The sequence below is a fragment of the Theropithecus gelada genome, chromosome 4 (genome assembly GCF_003255815.1).
Source record: "Theropithecus gelada isolate Dixy chromosome 4, Tgel_1.0, whole genome shotgun sequence".
Lineage (NCBI taxonomy): Eukaryota > Metazoa > Chordata > Mammalia > Primates > Cercopithecidae > Theropithecus > Theropithecus gelada.
The window spans coordinates 113,040,012-113,067,319 of NC_037671.1; the positions used below are offsets into that span (position 1 = coordinate 113,040,012).

Here is a 27,308-nt window from a genome sequence, read left to right on the forward strand (position 1 = left end):
CCGAAGCCGAGAGTCCCGGCCCAGCCCCTCCGCACGGTGGGCGCCTCGCCCAGGCGAGCGCGCGAGGTCGGGCGGGGCCGGGGGCCGCCCGGGGAGGGGGCGGGGACGGGACTCTCGCGGCCGCGCGCCGGGGTTGGGAAGCCGCCCCTCCGGCCGCGGCGGGCGAGGGGCTGCGCCGGCCGCGAGGCGCATGCGCGCTGCCGAGCGGCTCCCGCTCCCTCCCCGCCCACCTCTCCCTCCTCCCCCTCCCCCTCCCCTGCATCCTCGCCGCTCTCCCTCTCTCCTCGCCCGCTGGGTGCTGAAGTTGGGCGGATGGCAGCAAACCGGCTCTGCTAGAGGACCGAGCCACCCAGCCCCGCTCCCCTGGACCCATCGGCGCGCTGCCCACATCTCCAGGCGACCGGGTAAGACGCTGCCTCCAAACCGAGCGGTGCTAAGTAAATGACATCAAAATGTCTGCTTTGCACCAATGGATGGATTTTTTTCAAGGTAGGGGGGAGGTGAAGGAAGGAGGGGGCGGAGAGCGCGACCGCCCATGCCCCGGCGGGGGCGGTTGCGCGGCGCTGGGGTCTAGGCTGTGGCCGCTGCGCCCCGGGCGGGAGCGGGGGCTGCGCCGCGGGTCCGGGAAGTTAAATCCCGCGTCGCTGCCTAGACGCGGTCCGCTCGCTGCCCTCAGCTGCTGCGGGGAACCGAGCGAGTGTCCTGCCCGCCGGGAAACGCTCGGCCAGGTCCCAGAGTTCCCGCGGAGAGCCGGGCGCCTGCTGGGGGCGGCCAGGAGGGCCGGGCCGGGGGCGCGGGAGACCCCGCGGGGGCGCTAGGTGCTGCGGGTTTTGTGCGGTTGGCTGGGAGCGAGGAGAATGTGCAATCAACAGTGTCCAATCGACCGATCACCTCGGGTGCTGTGTTTCCTCCTTTATGTCTCTTTACCTTTGGGAATATGCACTGCTCAGGTGGGGAAGGTGTTCGCAGAAGAGGTTGTGAAAATGAATCCTTTGAGCAGCAGTAAAATACCGGAGGGGTGTGTGTGTGTGTGTGTGTGTGTGTGTGTGTGTGTAGGGGGTGGGGGGTCTCTTTTGTTCCTTCCCCTCCCCTTAGTCAAAGGAAAGGGAGTCCTGGCGTGTGCAGCGCGGGGTGGATTCCACAGCCACCGAGGGGGCGAGGACGAGGAACGCCCACCAACCGCGAGCCGCTGCCCGGATGGGCGCATCGGAGCCTCCTTTGCTGTAGGTGATGATGGTCTTACCGTGATCGATGGAATCAGTTTAATCTCTGCCTCCCCGCCGGCCTCCCTGCTGTCCCTCTTCGAGTGCTGCGGCAGAGGCTGGGTGCAGACACGGCCGCTTTCTCCTCTTCTCCCTGCCTCTCTGTCTCCCTGGAAAATGCCGGAGGACTAGAGGATGGCGGAGGGACAGAGCTGGCCTCGGAAGCTGCGGGTGGGAGCTGCTCCTCGCGAGCCGGAGGCTGCTGGCACCGCGTCCGGGGCAGCCCGCGCCGGCCTCGGGAGTCCCTGGGCTCCGGGAGAGCGAGCCGGGGTCGCCTGGCCACGAAGATGCCCGCGCGCCCGCCCGGCGTACGGGACCCACCCTGCGCCCTGAGCCCAGCGCCTCGCCCGGAGCCCGGGACGCCGGCTTACCTGGGAGAACCCCTGTCGCCCAGGGACAGTTGACCCTGGCTCCTGGCATAACTCTCCTGACCTCCCCTGACCTTTCCATAAATGCTTCTTTCCTTAAAAGAGTCACTGTTAGATTTGTCTGGAGAACTTCACACGCTTCAGAGTTCTTTCTTTTCTTAAATTGTTTTACGGCGAGATTCTCTCCAGCGTGGGATCGCTTTCACAAATAATAAAGAGAAATCTTAGTTTGGTTCCCATCTAGAATAAGCAGTTCTGAGGCTGGGTGCCATCTGCATTTCCGGCGTTCATACATACTGGTTTTCCGGGTGATGAACCCTTCTGAAAATCATTTAATTGAAGACGTGAGAATTGATTTTTATTCGTGTAGTGGAAAATAATGCTTTCCTCCTCAATTCATAGCTGCTAGACGCTGCGTGTACGAAATAATTTGCAAACCGTGAAACATTTAAAGTACATTGTACTTGTTTCCAAAGTCTTTTGTAGTAAGAGTATTATCCAAGAAATATACATTATAGCACTCCTATCTAATGAAAGGGTGGTTTAATACAAATGAATGAGAAGTTTGACCCCCTCCAGTTGTTACTATTGTTAAGCCATTTCTTCTGTTAACATGAACTAAAACAGTAATTAGCACACTCAGGGGAGACTGGATTTATTCACTAGTTTTTATAATCTTTTGAAACCTACACTTAGAGCGACCATAGGAGAGTAGTTTATTTAGTTTTAGGCAACGAGAAAATAAGCGTTTGTTATTATAAAAAGATGGGTGGTATTATTCATTAAATAAGATAAATCTCCATGGCAATGACATCTGATCTCAGAGCCACGGGCACTCATCCTTCCTCCTGAAACTAGTCTGAAAGATTAAGAAAACCGTCTAATTTACAGAACAAACAACATAAGGTGTCTGTTATGCTGATTGATTTCGACCCTTTTTGCTATAGTTCCTCAACGACTCCTTGGCGTTTAGTCCCCATGGAAGGGAATTAACAAGGACAGTTAATTTACTATCCTGTTCATTCTAAGGCAAACGGCATTTCCTTCTCAAATAGGTATCTCTTTGGTTGTAGGGCTCTTCCTCTGAGGTATTCATTTATTTGAATTCATCATGTTCAAGGTCTAAGTTCATTATCATTGCTATAAATAGTTTATACTTTTGCATAATAAGAAATAATAATAAAAATAATAAACCTTCCTTAACATTTCCTACCACGAGGGCCACGGTCTTTGAAGAAAAGGAGAAATATATATTCTTACCCATTTGTTGTTCTTGTTACAGCCAAGTAAAAGTGAAAATTTTGAATCTGAATTGATCAAAATTCTGGTTGACTTACAGAGTAAAGTCTAAGAAAGAATTTACCTGTTAATCTAAAGCTGTAGAGATAATGGCCTTTGTGTCAGAAGTCCATTTGCTAAAATCATGGGCTTTCCTGGAAAAGGAAGGTAGGCATGGATGATGACATATGACGCTAAGAGGGCTGGGAGTCCATTCATCCACATTTCTGCTGAGAATCCTGTTTCTGATACTCTCCAACTCTGCTTACTTAACACTGAAAATACTGCACTACCAAGGAGGGCAAATTGAAGGACCACTATATATCCAGAGGATGAGAATAATGCTATGTGATGTTAAAAGCATTTTATTTCACCTGATTGCTATAGTTAGAGTATAAGTGTGAATGCATTGGGGAGGCTTAAAATTATATGACATTTCCAAGGGAGTGTCAGGGGTCCTCAGACAAATACATTTTTATGGAAAACCTTAAAATAATCCTTTGCTATAGGTAGCCAATAGGTAGCCAAGACTTTCAATGTGAGATTGATGGATACTCTCACCTTCCTTCTCTCCCTACCCACAGTTATCTCTGAAAAAAAGACACTTTCCTAACTTCCAAAGAAATTCATTTAGACTATTATTTCTGCTATTGTGCCAGCACCTGGCACGGTATCTGGCAAAAGCAGGTGTAAAATAATTTTTCCTAAATTAATACATTTTGCAGGGTCGACATGGCTCACAAAAGTCTTCCAAGGTAAGAATTGCATTTTTAAAATCAGCACTTAACACTGTTTACCAAGTACACTAGTTGGGCTCCTGAAACTCATGTTTATGGTTCTACATCTTTGGAGGAAGCAATTTTCAGAATTGTCATTTTGAGAATATATATGTGTTTAATACAACGTTTATGTTACTGATTTGTTTCCCAATTATAAAAGCAATATTTGCTTATTTTAGATCCCCTACAATACAAAATTACCTATTGGCAGATATGGATGTGAAGAGCACAAATTTTGGGTCAAGCTGGCCTTAGCTTGTATTGTGGCTCCTCCCTTTAACAACTTTATTGCTGTAGGCAAGTTACTAATCTGTCCTGAGCCTCAGTTTCCTCAGACATACAAGAGGGATGAAGGCAGGATGCAAGCATAAATACAATGCAGTGTATATAAAGTACTGAACATAGTGCTTGGCATGTACTGAGTGCTTATAATTATCTGAATATCTAAAGAACTGCTATTGAAAACACAGCATAGTTTACCACAAGTTTATTTCCTTTATATAAATGTACCATTGTTTTAAGAATTTGAATCATGTTGTAGAACAGGGGTCCCCAACCCCTGGGCTGTGGATGGGTACCAGCCCATGACCTGTTAGGAACCCAGCAGCACAGCAGGAGGTGAGTGACTGGTAAGTGAGCATTATCTCCTGAGCTCCTCTTCATGTCTGATCAGCAGCTGGCATTAGATTCTCATAGGAGCGTGACCCCTATTGTGAACTACGCATGCAAGGAATTGAGGTTGTGCACTCCTCATGAGAATCTAATGCCTGATGAGCTGATGTGGAACAGTTTCCTTCCAAAACTATCCCCCCACCCCCACTGCCATCCGTGGACAAATTGTCTTCCACGAAACCGGGCCCTGGTGCCAAAAAGGTGGGGATGGCTGTTTTAGAACCTCATACTTCTAAAAAAAATTAACATTCCTTTGTTGCTGTTTCTCAAGAAATTAAAATTGATATTTTTAATGCGATTTAGTGACTGCAAAATAGTTCACGTTATGGATGTCTTTATTTAGCCATTCTTTTATCTTTGGGTTTTGATCCTCATGCCTAAATTTTGTATGCGTATCTCTATTGCACTTTCTCCTTTGGGCACGATGCTTAGAACAGCTAGTTCTTGCCAACATAATGCCATTCTTTAAAAAATCTTTGCTAACTTGATAGGTGAAAATAATATTTTTCAAACTTTTATTTCTTTGGCTACCAATAAGACTGATTACTTTTTGACATACTGATAAGCAGTTTTTGTCTTTGAGGATGGCTCATTCAAGTCTTTAGCCTGTGTTTCCACTGCTATTCTGGTACATTTCTCTTATTTGTTTGAGTGCTAATATTAATTTTTTAAAAGGCAACAGCAAACAAGGAAAGGAAATGCTCAGTGACAAAGGCTCCATGTGGTAAAGACACAAAGATCACTGTGGCTAAACCAGAAAGGCTGGATCAGCCAGGGTATCGGGGTTCATCACATACTGCTATACCCCCGAGTTTTCCAGACTTTACAGTTCTTTTTAGAAGTCCAGAACCAGTAAACAATTTGCTCACAAACACCTTACTATGAGAAGCTTGTGTCTGAAGAGTTCCCAGATAGTCATGGATTGTTTCTGCCAGTTGCCAATGTTATGGAAGAACTTCCGAGTTTTTCCGAGATAAAGGGGTTGAAAGGAAAGATGGGAGTACATGGAGAGCCTAGGGACATTCTTTGTGATTTCCCATCAGAATGACTCAATTAAGCTTAATTATAAAACCATGTCAGGTTAGAATCATATCTTACCTCAACTTGTGAGCTCTAGGTGAAATTTAAACATGTTAAAAGTAAGAATTTAATGTGTTACCTTAATGAGCTCTGTATCTGCGATGTTGCACATGATTCAGTGGTCTTGTAAGCTCCTGTTTTTGACTTTTAAAGTTCTGTAACTTTTGATAACTTTGTTTTCAAAAGTTTAATTATCTAGCTTGGAAAATCTACAAAGTCCTTAGGTATTAAACTATCTAGAAAGTATAAATGTTTTGTTTTGTTTTTTTGAGACAGGGTCTCACTCTGTCACCCAGGCTGGAGTGCAGTGACTCAATCATGGCTCACTGTAGCCTCAACCTCCCTGGGCTCAGGTGATCTTCCCACTGCAGGAGCTGGGACTACAGGTGTGTACCACAACGCCTGGCTAATTTTTGTATTATTTGTAGAGTTGGGGTTTCGCTGGTCTTGAACTCCTGGGCTCAAGCAATCAATCCACCCACCTCAGCCTCCCAAAGTGCTAGGATTACAGGTGTGAACCACTGCGCCCAGCTGAAAGTGTAAAAGTTTATAATCATCAGTGGTACCAGTTTATCAAATACAGTAAAACCTGAGTAATTCAGAATTTATAATGATGAGAGTTCCCTTTAGGAGAAGCAGTGACCTATGGTGGATAATAACATCTATTTCAAATAGAAATGGATTTGAATTTTTACTATTTATTAGATGTGCAGGGTTTTTCATGAAATTATAGAAGTACTTTATACTTTGTATTCTAGCATAAGTAATAAATATCTAAAATTGCTGAATTTCTTAAGCTTTGTATGTGAGATTTTTTAAAATCCCTGTGTCAGTAAATATAAGTCTATTGTAGTCAATGATTGTGGTTCACAAAGCAAATATTTACTTCCTTATCTCGGGTCACAGGCTTTTCACAGTACAGTACTGCTGATTGGCTGTTGAAATACACAGGTTATAATTCAAGAGCCATCGCATTACAGTAAAACAGACACAACCTGGGGGAAATTATGACATAAATGGAATGAGCATGTGAGTGTTTATTTCATTTTAAAAATTATCTTGACTCTTCCCAATAGTATAGTGAGTTAAATCCAGTGAAAACTCTTGTGAAAGTTGTTACTTTCTCTATTTTCCAGTCTCTATGAAAGGTAGGAGCCTATTTTTTTGGTATATTTATGATAAGTCATGTAATCTACAGATTTTATGAGTTAATTTTGGCTCTTGGTAGACGACCCCATGTCCACGTCCTGTTACCCTAAACTCTCCTATTTTTTCAGGATTTATTTAATCAAACTCAACAATATTTGAAAGTTTGCTATTTGAAACACAGCAATCCATATGATTGAATTCATATGAGGCAAAAAAGCTTATGGAAAATTGCTCTTAAAAGAAGGAGACTTTAAAAGCAGAGAATGTAATTTGGTGGAAAGAGCCCAGGTTTTAGATTCAAATAACCAGGGATTTAGCCTTCTCTTCTTTGAGCCTTAGTATTATTATCTGTAAAACTGAAGACAATTTTAAAAAGTTAAAGGATTAAAAGAAATTATGTCTATAAAATCCTTCATATATTGGTACTCAGTATGAAAATATCAGGTATTTTACTAGAGTTAATAAATCAAAATAGATACAAGAAACATCGTGTAAACAATAAGTGCTTGAAGGGGTTTTAATTTTGTGCCAGTATTTGTCTTGACTAATTGGTCCTTGTTAATGTTTAGGTTGTTCTCTATGTATTTCCTGTGTTATCCTTTCCTGACTAGTTTGTTTCACCAACCTATTTATAAACATATTTGAGCACCTACTATGTGCTAGACTCTGTGATGTTTTTGGATACAAAGATTAATTAAACATGGTCCGTTTCCACAAGGAATTCATATATAAGCTTCTTCAACTTATTTTTCTTTTATCCAGTGAGTACTGGTCATTCTAAGCTGTGAAGTCATAGTTAAATACAACATGGGAGTAATAGGCAACGATTTCCTTAGGGTTTAGCAATAGACTAATTGATCTCAAAATTTAGGAGCCTCTACCACTAATATTCAAGCAAGCTGCTAAGCAGAGACTCAGAGATAAGAAGAAAAGCAGGAAGTGGCTCCGTTTGTGGATGATTTAACAACCTCGACCGTAATATCAAAACAACAACAGACTGGAGGCTTAACCCTCTTTGTGGACCTACCTCAACACCCAATTCCTTCTCATTGAAATAAAGAAAATGTATACATACATCTGTACTATGCCTTTTCCTCCCTCACTTACAGGCTACCCTGTGTAATCATTGTAATGTAAGTTATTCTAAAACGCTGGTGTAGGGGATGAACAAAGGAGGAAGGAGAGTGAGATCCCTGCCCTTCTTCAGGGTTCACCTTTCCCATGCACTAGCAATATTTTAGAATTTTTTCCTGATACTGTTGCAGTTCCATCTTTGATTGCAATCTGTTTATAATATAGTACCTTGACCAAAAACCCAGAGTCCTCGGTTTGGATGAAAAGAAAAAAAATACATTTAATTTTGAGAAAGAAAACCATTTTCCATACCAGCTTGTTAAAATCACTAGGGCAATTTCTAAATCTAGCAGTTAGATTTGCCTGGATCTAGGAAGATTTTATATGATTTATAAGATCAGAGTGAAGACTTCAAACCCTTTCGAGAAATATGTCATGAATATATAGTTAATATGTCTAACTATGGAAATGAAAGACATTGACATTGTGAATCAATTAACTTGAAGGTGAGCTCTGCACTCCTGTCAGCCAGTACATTTAACATGCTTGTCATTAAATCTTTGACCAGGCTGTTAATAAGTAAAAATGTATGCTAATGTAAGATTTGAACCTATTTCTTTCTCAATTTATTTATACTCAGCACTACCATACAGTATTTTACCTGTGACCTGTGAGTTTAGTATGATCAAAATTCACTAGATAAAAGCAAAAGAAAACTAATATCTTTTATTGGAGCACTAAGGCATAGACATGCTATAAAGCAATACAATGACCTATATAATTTACAAACTATTATGATTAACTGATGCCGTATTGTGAATTGGAGTATTAAATACTCCAATTTAAATTGCGGTAAAACGCTTCATTGTGAACTGGAGTACTAACATTTTCCCTACATACTGTTTGGGTAAGGCTTGACATTTGATTTTCCCCACTCTTTCTTCTTCTTCTTATTGTTATTAGTATTTCTAAATAGATAAATTGAGGAGAAAGGAGTATCTTTGCTTTTTGTACATCTAATAGTTCATAGAAAAATAGATGTTTACTCTTATTTTATGTAATTTTAGGATGTTTACATAATTTTGTTGCCTGAAATTTAAAACGTATCAAGAGCTCAAACGTTCTGTCTGCCAGGAAACAAACAAACAAACAAAACCCTACTGTCTTATTTTCTTCTGGTAGTCAGGAATAAACTGCCCTGATTGTGATTTCTGTGCTAATTTATGAGAAAATAATATTGGCAAATTTGACTCAAGCTATTGGAGTCCATGTGTTCTTCATCTACTCAAGTCCAGTAACTTCAGTTTTCACTGATGAAGAAATATTTTAGACTAAGTTACTTTTAGTAAATTCAATGTCTAATGACCACCTATGTTTATATAAATGATGGATTTCGTTGAAAGTTACATTTACTTATCATTTTAAATACTCAAAACCAAGCCATAGAGAAGTCCTTCCCACACTGGAATTGTCTCCAAAATGTAATATCTTGAAAAGATTATTTTCTGTGTCAGTATATGCATATATGTGTGTTTCCCCTTTTATTTATGGGAAACAACTGACATGATGCCTGCATAATCCTAACCAAATATTCAGGAAGAAAGGATACATGCTTGAGAATAGAGAGGGAGGCACCAGTGAGATGAGAAGGAGAGTCAAGTAAAAAGCAGGAAGGCTGGGCTCAGAAAACAAGACTATTAGTTAAAAACTCATTATATCTTAAAGTATAATATCATTCAATACGTGATTATGTAACTCTGCTATATTATGTAACCACTTCCAGTTTCGTGAATTCATGTGACCTAATCTTAAGAAGGTAATTTTTCCCAATAATTCAGTAATTTCATTGACTGAACATCTGAGTAATGCAAGTGGGGTTTCATAAGGTAGAATTCTATTAAATAAATGTTAATTCCAGGAAGGAAAAAATGTGAAGCACTTTTCTTGACCTAACATAGGTTATGTTAAATAGTTTAAAATTCTCGTAGGTGATACTGAAATTCAATCACATTGATAATCTATCCCCAAGTTTTCTTTCTTAATGCAACTATTTAAGTACATCTTATATAAAATTAATTTTATCTTTGTGGTGCAAAGAACTTTATGTCTTGTTTCAAAATACCAGCAATGAATAAATGTGTATGATAAACTTTTTCTTTTTTTTTTTTTTATTGAGCAACAGGGCATTGCAATGACTTAATATCTAAAATATTTATTAAGACTTTGGGGGAGTGACAAGTGAGCTTGGAAAAGCTTGTCTGCTCATTGCCACTGAGATTGTTTTTAAGAGGATGGAGATTTATGACTTAGTAGGATCACTGAATGTGGTTACTCAGTGAGGTGGCTGATTGCAACCAAAATCAACTTTGGCACTTGGTGTGCTGGCCTCTGACTATTAGCCCCAAGAGAGTTCTAGTCTGGTTAGATTTTAGGGAAAAAGAAAGAGGTTACGTGCCTGAAAGTAGAGATCAGAGGATACAGTCTAAAAAGTTATATTAGAGAGAGGTAGCAACAAAGGAAAGAGAGAAAAGTCTTTCGGTGCATTGGTAAATACAGCCTGTGTGGGTCTGAATTTCCAAGTGTTTGCATTAGATTTGCAAGTTTTCTTCAGTTTCTGCTACTCATCAGTTTTACCTCTTCTGTTTCCTGCCTCCTTTTTCTTAATTAATGTGCTGTGTAATTCAATCCTTACTCTGTACCAAAGAATAGCAAAATTAAAAAAAAAAAAAAATGGCCAAGTCTGAGGGATCCTAAAGAATAAAGAGATAAGACCTATATGTAAATTTCCGTTGTTATTATATTCTAGGAAAGAACTAAAATGCTGTGAGAAGTCAGCAGCATGAGATTAATTTTAAATGGCTAGACCAGGATCTGGCAAAAGTGTCATAGAGGTTGTGACATTTTCTCAGATTATTGAAAGATAGAATTTTGACAGACAAAGAAAGGTTTCCAGGCTCAAAGACAATGTAAATAAAGATGCAGAATCAGGAAAATTAAAACCATTTTGTGCACAGTATTTCAAAAGCATACCACACTCACAGGAAATCACTAGATGATAAGGCTAAAAAATAAGATACATACTAGCAGCTGTTAATATCAGAGTAAAAAGGTGGAATTTTCCTTGCTAGGCAGAGTGCTGCTGAAGCTGTCTGAGCAGAGGATTACCAGGTAGGAGCTGTGCTATGGGACAGGCACTTCATCAGTCCATGCAGTGGGGTGGTCAAGGGAAGTAGGAACACCACAATTTCAGCTGTCCAGGTGAGAGAAGAAGAGGCCTAAACTGAGAAACAGCAAAGGGCAGAGTCCATGGGAAGATGATGATGTGAGAAAATGTTTGAGTCAGAGCCTTCAAGACTTGGTGAACAAAAAGATCTAGAAGATGTAAGAGGAGCTATAAAGCTGTCAGGGAGCATTTTAGTCTATGAGTCTGGGAAATAAAGATGTCATAAGACATGGAAGAGTCAAACTGATGAAGAGGTTAGTGAGGAAATAAATTGAGTTCGGTCTGGGAAATAGTTTGACATAGCCATCAGAGTTCTCACAGATGTTTAGTACGCCATTGATTAAAAAGCCTCAGGGATATTGGTAGATTAAGTAGGAAGCAACAAGTATGATCTTAGGCTATGTCAGTAGAGCCATATAGCATCTAGAATGAAGTTGGCAATTGTTATGTTCTCTTCTGCATATCCAAGTCACAATTGCAATGTTATTTTGAACTTATTTTTGACACCATCGTTAGAAGTCAAGAATACAGGTGGTGAAATTAACTTACAAAACAAAATAATTTGTGTGAGACATGGTTGGAGGAATTTGTACTTTCTTAACCTGGAAGACAGTGGTTTCCCTGGAAGATATGTGTGTTTTACCATTTGGGGAAAAGCCGTGGGAAAAGATTATACATTCTAAATTGTCCCAATGATATGATGAAAATAATAAAACCACCTTGCAGAGTTGTAGAGAGATAATGTGTGCAGTGCCCCTAGAACACATTTCGTATTCAATGTGTCTTTGCTCTTATTGTTACCTTAGGAATAGCATTAGAATCAGTGGACACGCATCATAGAGATGTTGCCATCCTATTGGAAATAACTTTTTTGGTTTTTTTTTTTTGTTGAGATGGAATCTTGCTCTTGTCGCCCAGGCTGGAGTGCAATGGCATGATCTTAGCTCACTGCAACCTCCACCTCCCAGGTTCAAGCAATTCTCCTGCCCCAGCCTCCAAAGTAACTGGGATTACATGTGCCCACCATCACACCTGGCCAATTTTTTTTTTTTTTTTTTGTATTTTTAGTAGAGACAGGGTTCCACCATGTTGATCAGGCTGGTCTCAAACTCCTGACCTCAGGCAATCCACCTATCTGAGCCTCCCAAAGTGCTGGGATTATAGGCATGAGCCACCACACCTGGCCAGAAATAACTTTTAAGAGTCATAGCCAGCTGGTTAGGTAAACTGCCTTGAAAGGTAGCAAGTTTAATGTCACTGAAAAAAATGTAGGGTAGACAAATACTTGACAGAGATGTCATGGAGGAAATTTAATGACTGGGAGGCTGAATGAACTACAAGGCCTCATTCTAACTCTGAGGTCCAGATGGTACCAGAGAATTTGGACTGCAAACCCAAGAGAATGAATAGAGCTAGAAATAAAACTTGAAAGTCTTTTACATCCAGGTAACAATAGTAGAAAAGTGCCAAAGGAAAAAGAGAAGAGAGCAGGTGAGCTTAGAATTCTGGAGCATATTTGCATGAATGGACATGTGGAAAAAGAAGGAAACTAAATATACACATATGCATACATGTATACATGTGTATATTCATGTATATACACATTCATACATAAGATGGTCAGAATAAAAATGTGTTATAAAGAGAATGAAGACACTGTAATATGCCATAAAACCAAGAATGTGGAAATTTTTTAGCCAGTTTTATTCATATGTATATTAATCCTACACCAAAGATTAGAAAAAGTTTAAGAAAGGAGATCAGCTGAGTTATGTCATGTGGAGAAAGGGTGAGTAACATCAAGACCAGGATGACACATCAGATTTTGCAATGAGGAAGTTACTTGTGTTTGTCTAGAAACTACTTGTGATTAATGATTTATATATCATCTATTTCCAAAAAGTTTGAGGCAGCTTAAATAAAAGCACTTTCACACAAGGCAGTAAAAATAAAACAAAATAAAGATAAGAAACCACCAAGAGAAATAAATGGAGGAAATAGTGAATGTACCACAAAACCTGGATAAGATCATTATTGTAATAGGAGCACTACCTTTTAGCTATGTGGTTCCTGGCAGCCAAAATAAGAGGGTAACAGGAAAGATTATCTATAATTCATTGGTTAAGGAAGGAAAACAGATCTTTAGGAGAATTTTTGTTTCCTGGCACTAAATTCCATGAAGAGTATATCCCATGCATTCTTAGATAAGAGGCTGTGACATGTTAGACAATGTGATCAACAGTGGTTCTGCTGAAGATGCAGGTTTGCTTTAAATTGCTATTTCTTCTTTAAGGCCTTGAAGGTCAAGTGTGCAATATTAAGATGAGGCTGGTAAAAGCCAATAAGGCAGTAATATTTCTTGTGGGCATAGACCAGGTGGGCGTCTGAATACTCCTGGGTGTGAAAAATCAGCATAAGAGAGCATTAGAGAAGAGGACATCTCAGAGAAGAAATGCAAGGATAGTACCATGAACATGAGGAGAGAGACCACCAAGTGTCCTGCAACCTCCTTTCCTTGGCACTTGCCACTCCCTCTGCCTAACAAGCTGTTCCCCAGTCTTTCTCATCATTCAAGTTTCCATTCAAATGTCACTACTTCAAAGAGACTCTAAGAACTGTCTTCTTAATGTGGTCCCTTCTTCATCCCTCCTCATATCTGTCACTTATCTCTAACAATAATCCGTTTTATTTAATAGTATTTCGTGCTCTGTTAAATTATTTTATTTGTTATTAGTCTCCCTTATTCCAGAAACTGGAATGTAAGCTAGTACACCAAGCAGTGCCAGTGATTGATATGTTGAAGGAATGAATATTTTATGAATAGGAAAGAACTCAGCTCGGTACTGATGTGATAATAAATAGGATGGTAGTATTGGGCATGGAGTAAATTCTTCCTAAAATGTTAGCTGAGAAGAGGATGATAATTATGATAAGGACATAATTTTGTCCTGGGAATATCAAGAACATTGGGGCTTGAAGGAAGAGCACATATTCTCTGTATACATTTCTGTCCACTCACAAAGTGCAGGAGTACTAATGTTAATGGTACTAATATGAATTGATCATGATTATAAGGGGTGGAGCCTAAGTGGGAAGAGTACAAAGAGTCCTATATCATGGCAAACCCCCTTTCCTCTCATATTGGATGAGATTGTTTGATAGTGCCTGGTATGGTTAGTCTTTGTCCCCATCCAAATTTCATCTTGATTTGTAATTCCCATAATCCCCACGTGTCTAGGTAGAGACCTGGTGGGAAGTGATTGGATCATGGGGGCAGTTTTCCCTATGCTGTTTTCATGATAGTGAATGAGTTCTCACAGATCTAATGGTTTCATGAGAGGTTCTACCCCTTTTGCTCACATTCTTCTGTCTCCTGCCGCCATGTGAGAAAGTCCAAGCTTGCTTCACCTTCACCTTCCGCCATGATTGTAAGTTTCTCGAGGCCTCCCCAGCCATGCAGAACTGAGAGTCAATTACATTTATTTCCTTTATAAATTACCTAGTCTCGGGTATTTCTTTTTTTTTATTCTTTTTTAAAAAATTATTATACTTTAAGTTCTGGGATACATGTGCAGAACATGCAGGTTTGTTACACAGGTATACACTTGACATAGTGATTTGCTGCACCATCAACCGGTTATCTACATTAGGTATTTCTCCTAATGCTATCCCTCCGCTAGTCCCCCACCCCCTGACAGGCCTTGGTGTGTGATGTTCCACTTCCAGTGTCCATGTGTTCTCCTTGTTCAACTCCCACATATGAGTGAGAACATGCAGTGTTTGGTTTTCTGTTCCTGTGTTAGTTTGCTGAGAATGATGGTTTCCAGCTTCATCCATGTCCCTGCAAAGGACATGAACTCATCCTTTTTTATGGCTGCTTCGTATTCCTTGGTGTATATGTGCCACATTTATTTTATCCAGTCTGTCATTCATGGGCATTTGGGTTGGTTCCAAGTCTTTGCTATTGTGAACAGTGCTGCAATAAACATACATGTGCATGTGTCTTTATAGTAGAATGATTTATAATCCTTTCAGTATATACCCAGTAATGGGACTGCTGGGTCAAATGGTATTTCTGGTTCTAGTTCCTTGAGGAATCGCCACACTGTCTTCCGCAATGGTTGAACTAATTTACACTCCCACCAACAGTGTTCCTATTTCTCCACATCCTCTCCAGCGTCCGTTGTTTCCTGACTTTTTAATGATTGCCATTCTAACTGGCGTGAGATGGTATCTCATTGTGGTTCTGATTTGCATTTCTCTAATGACCAGTGACAATGAGCTTTTTTTTCATATGTTTGTTGACTGCATAAATGTCTTCTTTTGAGAAGTGTCTGTTCATATATTTCACCCACTTTTTGACGGGATTTTTTTTTTCTTGTAAATTTGTTTAAGTTCCTTGTAGATTCTGGATATTAGCCCTTTGTCAGATAGATAGATTGTAAACATTTTCCCCCTTTCTGTAGGTTGCTTGTTCACTCTGATGATAGTTTCTTTTGCTGTGCAGAAGCTCTTTAGTTTAATTAGATTCCATTTGTCAATTTTGGCTTTTATTGCCATTGCTGTTGATGTTTTACTCCTGAAGTTTTTGCCCATGCCTGTATCCTGAATGGTATTGCCTAGGTTTTCTTCTAGGGTTTTTACAGATTTAGGTTTTATGTTTATGTCTTTCATCCATCTTTAGTGAATTTTTGTATAAGGTGTAGGGAAGGGATCCAGTTTCAGTTTTCTGCATATGGCTAGCCAGTTTTCCCAACACCATTTATTAAACAGGAAATCCTTTCCCCATTGTTTGTTTTTCTCAGGTTTGTCAAAGATCAGATGTTTGTAGATGTGGCGTTATTTCTGAGGCCTCTATTCTATTCCATTGGTCTATATATCTGCTTTGGTAGCAGTACAATGCTGTTTTTGTTACAGTAGCCTTGTGTAGTTTGAAGTCAGGTAGTGTGATGCCTCCAGCTTTGTTCTTTTTGCTTAGGGTTGTCTTGGCTATATGGGCTCTTTTTTGGTTCCATATGAAATTTAAAGTAGTTTTTCTAATTCTGTGAAGAAAGTCAGTGGTAGCTTGATGGGAATAGCATTAAATCTGTAAATTACTTTGGGCAGTATGACTGCTTTCACGATACTGATTCTTCCTATCAATGAGCATGGAATGTCTTTCCATTTGTTTGTGTCCTCTCTTATTTCCTTGATCAGTGGTTTGTAGTTCTTGAAGAGGTCCTTCAGATCCCTTGTAAGTTGTATTCCTAGGTATTGTAGCAATTGCGAATGGGAGTACACTCATGATTTGGCTTTCTGTCTGTCTGTATTGGTGTATAGGAATGCTTGTGATTTTTGCACATTGATTTTGTATCCTGAGACTTTGCTGAAGTTGCTTATCAGCTTAAGGAGATATTGGGCTGAGATGATGGGGTTTTCTAAATATACAATCACGTCATCTGCAAACAGAGACAATTTGACTTCCTCTCTTCCTATATGAATACCTTTATTTTTTTCTCTTGCCTGATTGCCCTGGTCAGAACTTCCAATGCTGTGTTGAATAGGAGTGGTGAGAGAGGGCATCCTTGTCTTGTGTTGGTTTTCAAAGGGAATGCTTCCAGCCTTTACCCATTCAGTATGATATTGGCTGTGGGTTTGTCATAAATAGTTCTTATTATTTTGAGATACATTCCATCAATACCTAGTTAATTGAGAGTTTTTAGCATGAAGGGTGTTGAATTTTATTGAAGGCCTTTTCTGCATCAATTGAGATAATCATGTGGTTTTTGTCACTGGTTCTATTTATGTGATGGATTGTGTTTATTGATTTCCATATGTTGAACTGGCCTTGCATTCCAGGGATGAAGCTGACTTGATCATGGTGGATAAGCTTTTTGATGGGCTGCTGGATACAGTATTTTATTGAGGATTTTTGCATCAATGTTCATCAGGGATATTGGCCTGAAATTTTCTTTTTTTGTTGTGTCTCCGCCAGGTTTTGGTATCAGGATGATGCTGACCTCATAGAATGAGTTAGGGAAGATTCCCTCTTTTTCTATGGTTTGGAGTACCAGCTCATTTTTGTATCTCTGGTAGAATTCAGCTGTGAATCCATCTGGTCCTGGGCTTTTTTTAGTAGGCTATTAATTACTGCCTCAATTTCAGAACTTGTTATTGGTCTATTCTGGGATGCGACTTCTTTCTGGTTTAGACTTGGGAGGGTGTATGTGTCCAAGAATTTATCCATTTCTTCTAGATTTTCTAGTATATTTGTGTAGAGGTGTTTATAGTGTTCTCTGATGTAGTTTGTATTTCTGTGGGATCAGTGGTGATATCCCCTTAATCATTTTGTATTGTGTCTATTTGATTCTTCTCTCTCTTCTTCTTGATTAGTCTGACTAGCGGTCTATTTTACTAATCTTTTCAAAAGACCAGTTCCCGGGTTCACTTTTTTTTGAAGGGGTTTTTGTGTCTCTCCTTCAGTTTTGCTCTGATCTTAGTTCTTTCTTATCTTTTGCTAGCTTTTGAATTTGTTTGCTCTTGCTTCTCTAGTTCTTTTAATTATGATGTTAGGATTTTTATTTTAGATCTTTCCTGCTTTCTCCTGTGGGCATTTTAGTGCTATGAATTTCCCACTAAACACTGCTTTAGCTGTGTCCCAGAGATTCTGGTACTTTATGTCTTTGTTCTCATTGGTTTCAAAGAACTTATTTATTTCTGCCTTAATTTTATTATTTACCTAGTAGTCATTCAGGTGCATGTTGTTCACTTTCCATGTAGCTGAGCGGTTTGGAGTGAGTTTCTTAATCTTAAGTTCTAATATGATTGGACTGTGGTCTAGAGACTGTTTGTTATGGTTTCCATTCTTTTGTATTTGCTGAGGAGTGTTTTACTTCCAATTATGTGGTCAATTTTAGAATAAGTGCAATGTGGTACTGAGAAGAATATGTATTCTGTTGATTTGGGGTGGAGAATTCTGTAGATGTCTGTTAGGTCTGCTTGGTCCAGAGCTGAGTTCAAGTCCTGAATATCCTTGTTAATTTTCTGTCTCATTGATCTGTCTAATATTGACAGTGGGGTGTTAAAGTCTCCTGCTATTATTGTGTGGGAGTCTATATCCCTATGTAGACCTCTAAGAACTTGCTTTATGAATCTGGGTGCTCCTGTATTGGGTGCATATATATTTAGGATAGTTAGCTCTTCTTGTTGCATTGATCCCTTTACCATTATGTAATGCCCTTCTTTGTCTTTTTTGATTTTTGTTGGTTTAAAGTCTGTTTTATCAGGGACTAGGATTGCCACTCCTGCTTTTTGGTTTTTTTTGGGTTTTTTTTTTTTTTTTTTTTTTTTCGCTTTCCCTTTGCTTGGTAAATATTCTTCTTCTATCCTTTATTTTCAGCTTATGTGTGTCTTTGCACGTGAGATGGGTCTCCTGGATACAGCACATTGATGGGTCTTGACTCTTTACCCAATTTGCCAGTCTGTGTCTTCCAGTTGGAGCATTTCGTCCATTTACATTTAAGGTTAATACTGATATATTTGAATTTGATTCTGTCATTATGATGCTAGCTGGTTATTTTGCCCGTTAGTTGATGCAGTTTCTTCATAGTGTTGATGGACTTTACAATTTGGTATGTTTTGCAGTGGCTGGTACTGGTTTTTCCTTTCCATATTTAGTGCTTCCTTCAGGAGCTCTTGTAAGGCAGGCCTGGTGGTGACAGAATCTCTCAGCATTTGCTTGTCTGTAAAGGATTTCATTTCTCCTTTGCTTATGAAGCTTAGTTTGGCTGGATATGAAATTCTGGGTTGAAATTCTTTTCTTTAAGAATATTGAATATTGGCACCCACTCTCTTCTGGCTTTTAGGGTTTCTGTAGAGACATCCGCTATTAGTCTGATGGGCTTCCCTTTGTGGGTAACCCGACCTTTTTCTCTGACTGCCCTTAACATTTTCTCCTTCATTTCAACCTTGGTGAATCCGACGATTAGGTGTCTTGGAGTTGCTCTTCTCAAGGAGTATCTTTGTGGTGTTCTCTGTATTTCCTGAATTGGAATGTTGGCTTGTCTTGATACATTGGGGAAGTCCTTCTGGATAATATCCTGAAGAGTGTTTTCCGACTTGGTTCCATTCTCCCCATCACTTTCAGGTACACCAATCAAACGTAGATTTTGTCTTTTCCCATAGTCTCATATTTCTTGGAGGCTTTGTTCATTCCTTTTCATTCGTTTTTCTTTAATCTTGTCTCCAGGTTTTATTTCATTAAGTTGATCTTCAATCTCTGATATCCTTTCTTCCACTTGATCGATATGGCTATTGATACTTGTGTATGCTTCACAATGTTCTCATGTTGTTTTTCAACTCCATCAGGTCACTTATGTTCTTCTCTAAACTGGTTGTTCTAGTTAGCAATATCTCTAACCTGTTTTCAGAGTTCTTAGCTTCCTTGCATTGGGTGAGAACATGCTTCTTTAGCTCAGAGGAGTTGGTTATTACCCACCTTCTGAAGCCTACTTCTGTCAATTCGTCAAACTCATTCTCCATCCAGTTTTGTTCCCTTGCTGGTGAGGAGTTGTGATCCTTTGGAGGAGAAGAGTTTGAGATCCTTTCTGGTTTTTGGACTTTTCAGCCTTTTTGTGCTGTTTTTTCCTCATCTTTGTGGATTTATCTACCTTTAGTCTTTGATGTTGGTGACCTTTGGATGGGGTTTGTGTGGACGTCCTTTTTGTTGATGTTGATGCTATTCCTTTCTGTTTGCTAGTTTTCCTTCGAACAGTCAGGCCCACCTGCTGCAGGTCTGCTGGTGTTTACTGGAGGTCCATTCCAGACCCCGTGTACTTGGATATCACCAGCGGAGCCTGCAGAATAGTGAAGATTGCTGCCTGTTCCTTCCTCTGGAAGTTTTGTCCCAGAGGGGTACTTACCAGATGCCAGTTGGAGCTCTCCTGTATGACGTGTCTGTCGACACCTGCTGGGAGTTGTCTCCCAGTCAGGAGGCATGGGGGTCAGGGACCCACTTGAGGAGGCAGTCTGTCCCTTAGCAGAGCTCGAGTGCTGTGCTGGGAGATCTGCTGCTCTCTTCAGAGCCAGCAGGCAGGAACATTTAAATCTGCTGAAGCTGTACCCACAGCTACCCTTTCCCCCAGGTGCTCTGTCCCAGGGACATGGGAGCTTTATCTATGAGCCCCTGACTGGGGCTGCTGCCTTTCTTTCAGAGATGCCCTGCCCAGAGTGGAGGAATCTAGAGAGGCAGTCTTGCTCCAGGGGCCTTGCAGAGCTGTGGTGGGGTCTGCCCCGTTTGAACTTCCTGGAGGCTTTGTTTAGACTGTGAAAGGAAAACTGCCAGCTCAAGCCTCAGTAATGGTGGACGCCCCTCCCCCCACCAAGCTTAAGCATCCCAGGTCAAGTTCAAACTGTTGCGCTGGCAGCAAGAATTTCAAGCCAGTGGATCTTAGCTTGCTAGGCTCCGTGGGGGTGGGATCCACTGAGCTAGACCACTTGGCTCCCTGGCTTCAGCCTCCTTTTCAGGGGAGTGAACAGTCCTGTCTCACTGGCATTTCAAGCACCACTGGGGTATGAAAAAAAAAATCCTGCAGCTAGCGTGGTGTCTGCCCAAATGCCTGCCCAGTTTTGTGCTTGAAACCCAGGGCCCTGGTGGTATAGGCACCCGAGGGAATCTCCTGGTCTGCGGGTTGCAAAGACTGTGGGAAAAGCGTAGTATCTAGGCCGTAGTGCACCGTTCCTCACAGCACATTTCCTCATGGTTTCCTTTGGCTAGGGGAGGGAGTTCCCCGACCCCTTGCACTTTCCTTGTGAGACGACGCCCCATCCTGCTTTGGCTTGCCCTCTGTGGGCTGCACCCACTGTCTAAGCAGTCCCAATGAGATGAGCCAGATACCTCAGTTGGAAGTGCAGAAATCACCTGCCTTCTGCATTGATCTCACTGGGACCTGCAGACTGGAGCTGCTCCTATTTGGCCATCTTGCCAGCCACCAGGTATTTCTTTATAGCAGTGTGAAAACAGATTAATATAGTGCCCATTTAAATTTTGGAGACTATCTGTGCTATTATTGCATTAATAATGTCGCAGTGTTCTTTCTAAGAGTCATTAGCCAATGCATCCTTTTATGACTCTTCCTGGTCACTAACAACAAAACCCTTATTATATTGATGTGTGGGGGGGGGGCGGTGGGGAGCGGGGGGGCAGTAAAGAGTGCATCAAAATTGCCTAAAATATAAAGCAAGTTGCTGACCTATAAATGTAAAAGCAGAGGTGCTGGTAGAGAGAAGCTCATCAGAATTGAAGAGGAAACTAGAACCAGGAAAGGAAAGACTGGAGATAAGACTAGGAAGTGAGCCAAACATCTCTTTGAATGTGGACTGGTTGTTTAAAAGAACTATGGAGAGGAGAGGAGTAACTAGAGGAGACTTAACAGCAGCCCGAGATGGATAGTAGAACAAAACAAAACTCTCTTGACACTGATTTTGGGTTTATGGAGCTTCTTGGCCGTGAAAAGCAAAATTATCAATGGAGAAGGGTCAGGAAAAGTACCATGGAATTTGCTGGAACATCAATTTTATTCATTCTTGAGAAATTTAAAATGTTTCCATATCAAAGTAAAAACAAGTATTAGGAAACAATATATCAGTTTTATGGATTCACTTGTTTATTTATTTGTATGTTTTTTAGGTTAGACCTCATGTTTGGAAGAAATTTTGATTATTCAGGTACCATATTGGGCTTTGCCTCAGGGCTCCAGGGGGCAAGTTTGCAGTTTAGAGATAGTGGAATTTCCCCAAGGTTGTGAAGCAAAAGGTTTTAGACTCATATAGCATGATAAGTTTAAATGGCACCGTGAAACTGTCTTGAGTCCGCGGGTCCTTTTTTCCCTCATTTTCTTATCTCTAATATTTTAACTCCTAACTACAAGAAATATGTTGTGAGACAAATACTACAAATTGGTTTTTCTCTAGTGGTTTTACTTAAAGCATCTGAAATGACAAAAGTATTTACAGCTTTGCAAAAGACAGATTAAAAAACAATCTAATTTTCCTTGCATGCTGAAAGAGGAGGTTTTATCATGATATTATCTGTATTACTTAGTCCATTAGCCAAATGTGTGGCTGCTAAAACAAACGCACAAGTAAGCAAACACTTTCCTGGCTGTAATTTGTTAGATTGTTCCACAAGGGGATGTCCCATCTAGTGAATGTTGCCTGTGTGCAATTGACCAAGTAAGAAGATACTCTTAAAAAATGGAAATGAACATTTAAAGGAAAAATAATCACCTCATAAACTAATTGGGAAAGTACTCTTTGGAATGCAAATATGAAATAAGGTAGGTTTTCATATACACTCATCTCTTATTTGAAGGCAGAACAGTGACCTGTCATTCAAAATAAGGGGATAAACAGGAAATTGAAGTTGAAATAATAAAAATGAAAAAAAATGGCGTGTAGCTGCAAATTTTTCAAACCATAGAGTAAGAAACTAAATTTACCTCCTGTCCTGTTTTATTGCTTGTTTATTTGGTTGTTTGTTGTTAATGTTTCATTGCATTTGGCATTTATAGACATAGTCTGGGAAAGAGGAGTAATTGATTTTTTAAAAAAATACTTATTGAGCATCTACTATGTGCTAGCACTGTTCTGGGAGATGCAGATTAACTAGAGAACAAGACAGACAAAAATGCCTGCCCTCATGAGATGGCTATACTTGATCTTTGAGGTTTTTTTATGGGCTCATAGAGCTCCATTTGAACTCCTTTGTAGAGCAAGGCTATAAAGATTGATCTGCCTGTCTATACACAAACACACACACACGTGCACACTATCATTCATACATTAATTAGGTAGAAATATATAAGGCTAAGTGAAGGGGTACCAAAGGCATAGTGGCTGTATCAGATTGGAATATAGGCGAATTTTCTACATCTTAGTTTTTTAAAAAAAACTGACATCAATCCATTTCAAACCAATATATTGTACTACAAATATATAATTGCAGTAGAGAAAATATTGGAATGAGAGGTCAGAAGAAGGAGATTCCACTCTCTTGCCTTCTCTCATTCAAGGAAATATATGGCTCATAGCATCTGAAGTCTGGGCACAAGGGGGAGAAGTGAGCTCATTTTTTCTCAGGCTAGAAACCTGACTTCCTTCCAGGAATTTCCCAGGAATGAATTGCCTGTTTCATCTTCATCCCTGTGCCATTTCTGCCATTTGCCTGCCAAATTTGTTTCCTAGTGCTCTGAGGTACGTTTCTGAGAATTTAGAGCATAATTAACTGAAGCACAAGAAGTTTGAGGTATATCAGAAAATTTAGATCACATTTAATGGAGATAGAAAACTGAAAGGAATATGTTCCTCAAATGCATATTAGGTGATAAGATGGAATGCAGCAATTTTATTTTGTCTCAACTTTTGGGAAAATTATGAATGGAGGCTATATAATGTGCTCAGCCAGAATGGGAATGAAATGAATGAGAATCAGAAGCAGCTTCAAATAACAAAGAAGGATGTGGAACTTTTGGGGGGATGGGAGAGGATAGATATTTTGCAGATTGCCCCAAAACTGACATGAACTCAGGGTTTCTAGTCATATCATAGGAGAAGTAGTATTTCCTGAAAGCACTCATTTGGAGCAATCTGAGCTCCCCTTTTACCTGTGATTTTTTTTTAATGACATATACACAATAATGGATAGCTTTGTTTTCAAGAATGGCACTGAAGCAAGAAATGAGAAATTATCAAGAGCTGTTAGGGATTTGATTGCTGCTAAGGGGAAATGAAAGAAAAGAATCTGAATGTATTCCAGGAAAATATGTAATGATAGCTAATGCACCAGTTGGTGTTTTATTTGTTTTTAAATGGTGGATGTGGAGAAGACATAGCAAGTATTCTACTGCTACTTGCAACAATTTAAGGTGAAACAGAGCAAGTGATATTTTTACAGCTGAGAGTTTTAAATACTAATTTTTTTAAGTTGTGTGTTTGGGTGCAGTTAAAATTTCATTATCATAGTCCCCAATATAGTAGGTAATATAATATAGGCTTTAAGAAGTTGATTTTGTACTTGAATTTTTTTTACAAACAGCATAAAACATTCATTACAGAATTTATTTGGTTTAACTTATAAAAACAGCTAATGGCTCCAAGGTGAAATAAAATATTTAAATAAAGTATTGTTAAATTTGTATTAAACTTGTTTTTGACATTTCAGACATAACTGCAACATTAGTTGTTTGGAGAGAACATGGTGCCAGTGATTATGAATACCAAACTACCTAAAAAATTTTTTCATCCAGAGATGACATCAAGAGAAATGAGTTCTAGCTCTGGCTATAAAACTCTGTGAATCCTAGTATGACAGAAAATTATAATATACGTACGACTGGGTGTGGTGGCTCATGCCTATAATCCCAGCACTTTGGGAGACCGAGGCGGGTGGATCACCTGAGGTCAGGAGTTTGAGACCAGCCTGGCTAACATGGTGAAACTGCGTTTCTACTAAAAATACAAAAAATTAGCTGGGCGTGGTGGTGTGTGCCTGTAATCCCAGCTACTCGGGAGGCTGAGGCAGGAGAATCGTTAAATCCAGGAGGTGGAGGTTGTACTGAGCTGAGATCGCACCATTGCACTCCAGCATGGGCAACAAGAGCGAAACTCTGTTGTCTATATAATCACTGTGAATTAACGTCGTCAGCACGTTTATGATGGCTACCATTACTCTCTAGGATTGTTGATCAACAGTGAACCCAGTTGCCTTACAAAACAGTGAATTTAGTGAATTCTCCCTTCCCGAAAAAACAAAAGTCCTGAATGTAAACCCCATACCATTCAAGGGCCAGCCTCTTCATCCCTTTTCTTCTACCCTCTCCTACTTGCAAAATTCCATATACTTACCCCCAGAAAATGGTTTCTCTTTTGCCTCTTCTGTGTGCCTTTGCTCAGCTGTTTTCAGCCTGAAATGCTGTGCATGCTTCTCTTTACTTTTCTAAGTCCTGACCATCCTTTAAGGTCTAAGGTAAAGTCCTAAGGCCTTTATGAATCCTTGCCTGGCCACCTCATAGTGACATCCCCCTCCATTGAAACTGCCTGCATCAGAACGTGACACGTGCATTCCTGTCTTCTCTATGAGTCACCCCTTTCCTTCTCATACTCTTACCAAAGGGTGGCTTCTACACAGTCCCCAGGAGTCAACCTTGACCCGCTTCTCAGTCACACCCATATGTAAACTATGCATAACCAGGGCTCAGTCTACCTCTTTGGAACTCCTTACCTCTGTTCTGTTTCTCCGTTTCTGCTCTCCCAGTTCCCGTCATCCTCTTGCCTGGACTGTGGTGGCAGCCTCCCTGCCTCCATTGCCATTTCACTCCACTTCGCTTCCATGGGGGTGCCGAAGTGTTCACACGAGACTCCTGATGCCACACTACAGTCTGAAAACATTCAGTACCTCCCCCTTTACCTACAGAATGAAACCTAGAGACTTTTGCATGGCTTGTCCCCTGATTCCTTCTGCCTGTCTGTCCTTGGTTGCCACCACCTCTCAGTCACCTTATGCCCCAGTCACACTGATGGATGAATGGATCTTTAAAAAGTAAGCCATGCTATTTAGGCCTCCTTGTTTTTGTCCATGCTGTCACCTCTAGATGAGATGTTTTACCTGCCTTCATCCACTTGGAAGACTTCACCTTACATACTGCTGTCAGACCTCACCTCAAATTTTTTCTTTAATTAAATTGTCTCTGGCTACTCCTGGCATGATCATAATTCTGAGCTGGCCCCTCCAGCAGCGAACACTTGGTATAGACCTTCATGATTTCACAGCTAAGTTATAAGCTCATTATGAGCGGCAACTACATCTTTTTTGTTGTTGTTTTTGGTAGGAGGCCGAGCCCGGGGTGGCAGCAGGATGCAGTGAGCACTTTTCTAAATGCCCAGCACAGATAATAAGTCTCTAGTAAATATTTGTTAGCTGTCCATGTTTTCTGGAGGCTTACCTGTCAGCCCTCTCTAGAATAAGCCACGTTTTATAGCACAGCGACAAGGCAGACAGAACAACAACTACATACCGGGTAGCCTGAGATTAAAGTGGACAATGAAGTAGACATATTTGGGATGCCTAGGACAGAGTTATTGAACCTGACCAGGTTCGAAATTCCATGAGGCTATGTCCCTCAGGTCATCATTTTGTTCTGTGTAAATCCCAAAGAGTTTACATTGGCCGTCAAGGCCCAGTGTGATCTGTCTGTCCACCCCCCTGCCTTTGGTACTGATCACCTTCCAGGCTCTTCCTTTCTGATTCTGCCCTGGCCATCCAGCCTCTCAGCTGTTCATGCAATGAGCCAGGACATTCCCAACCAGGCCATTTTCCTTCCTCCTGCCTGAAATGTTCCTCCCCCAGATATCCATGTAGCTCACTTCCTTATCTCCTTTTTCTTTGTCAAATGTCACCTTTTCAGGGGTGCCTTCCTTTTCTTTTTTTTTTTTTTTTTTTTTGAGACAAGAGTCTTGCTTTGTTGCCTAGGCTGGAGTGCAGTGGCACGATCTCGGCTCACTGCAAGCATCTTCCTTAGCCACTATTTAAATTATAAATTCCCCCATCCTCCTCCCTCCAACCTGTTTCTCTCTATAACTCTTAAATGTTCCATGTGATTTTAGGTATTTTATTCACTACTGTATCCTAGGTACTAAAATAGAGCGTAACTCACAGTAGCCATTCAGTAAATGTTTATTGAATAAATCAATGAATCCATCTGACGTGTGCAACAGCTTTTCCTATGTATCCAACAGATACATTTCTCTTTGAATTATCTTTATGTCCATGTTCTAATTTCAGATCTGGGAGCTGGTTAATGTCTGACCTTAGTCAAACATGTTCTGGATTCAGAGTCATTTATCTTGGGTTTCACTCCTGGCTCTGTTACTTTCTAATTATATGACCTTGAGTGAGTCATTCAATTTTTTTAGGCCCGGTTATTCTCATTTGTAAAACAGGCCTAGTGATACCTAGTGAATTACTAGGAGTATAACAAACATGTCAACAACTATCAAGTTCTGTAAGCATGTTATTCAGTAACTCCTTTTATCTACTATCTGTGCAAGGAATTGAAGAAATAACATTGAATTAAGATGAGCTTGAACATAATAGTTAAACAGATATGGATTTGAATTATGTCTCTACCCCTTATTAGCTGTGTGACTCTGAAAACCTCGGTTCTGCTCTTTTTCTGTAAATACATAAGATATTTTATCTGACAACTGATTGAAATATCAAATGAGTAATGTGCCATATTTCAATAATTCTAAGATGCATATTTTTCACATTTTCACATTCCAGAAATCAGTACACATTTTACAATCAATGATATCTGTGGTTCAATAAGATGTGGTAGCCTCTTGAAAGCTTTTATATGTGTAGCTGGATGGTAATTATGATTTAGAA

The 27,308-nt window shown here is 40.3% G+C and overlaps 1 protein-coding gene across 2 annotated transcripts in view; it reads left to right on the forward strand.

Annotated features, from left to right (window-relative positions):
• Positions 1-262: 262 nt before the first annotated feature.
• The window catches only part of RGS17 (regulator of G protein signaling 17), a 119,470-nt gene continuing 92,424 nt past the window's right edge, over positions 263-27,308 (forward strand). Inside the window, exon 1 of one of the 2 annotated variants that reach the window (XM_025383249.1) lies at positions 263-404. Coding sequence is in view for 1 of the 2 variants with exons in the window: in XM_025383248.1 (XP_025239033.1) it covers positions 470-489 (20 nt within the window). In the remaining variant the exon portion in view is untranslated. Of the gene's footprint in view, positions 405-445; positions 490-27,308 lie in introns of those variants that run through there. The other variant, XM_025383248.1, reaches the window with a different exon arrangement.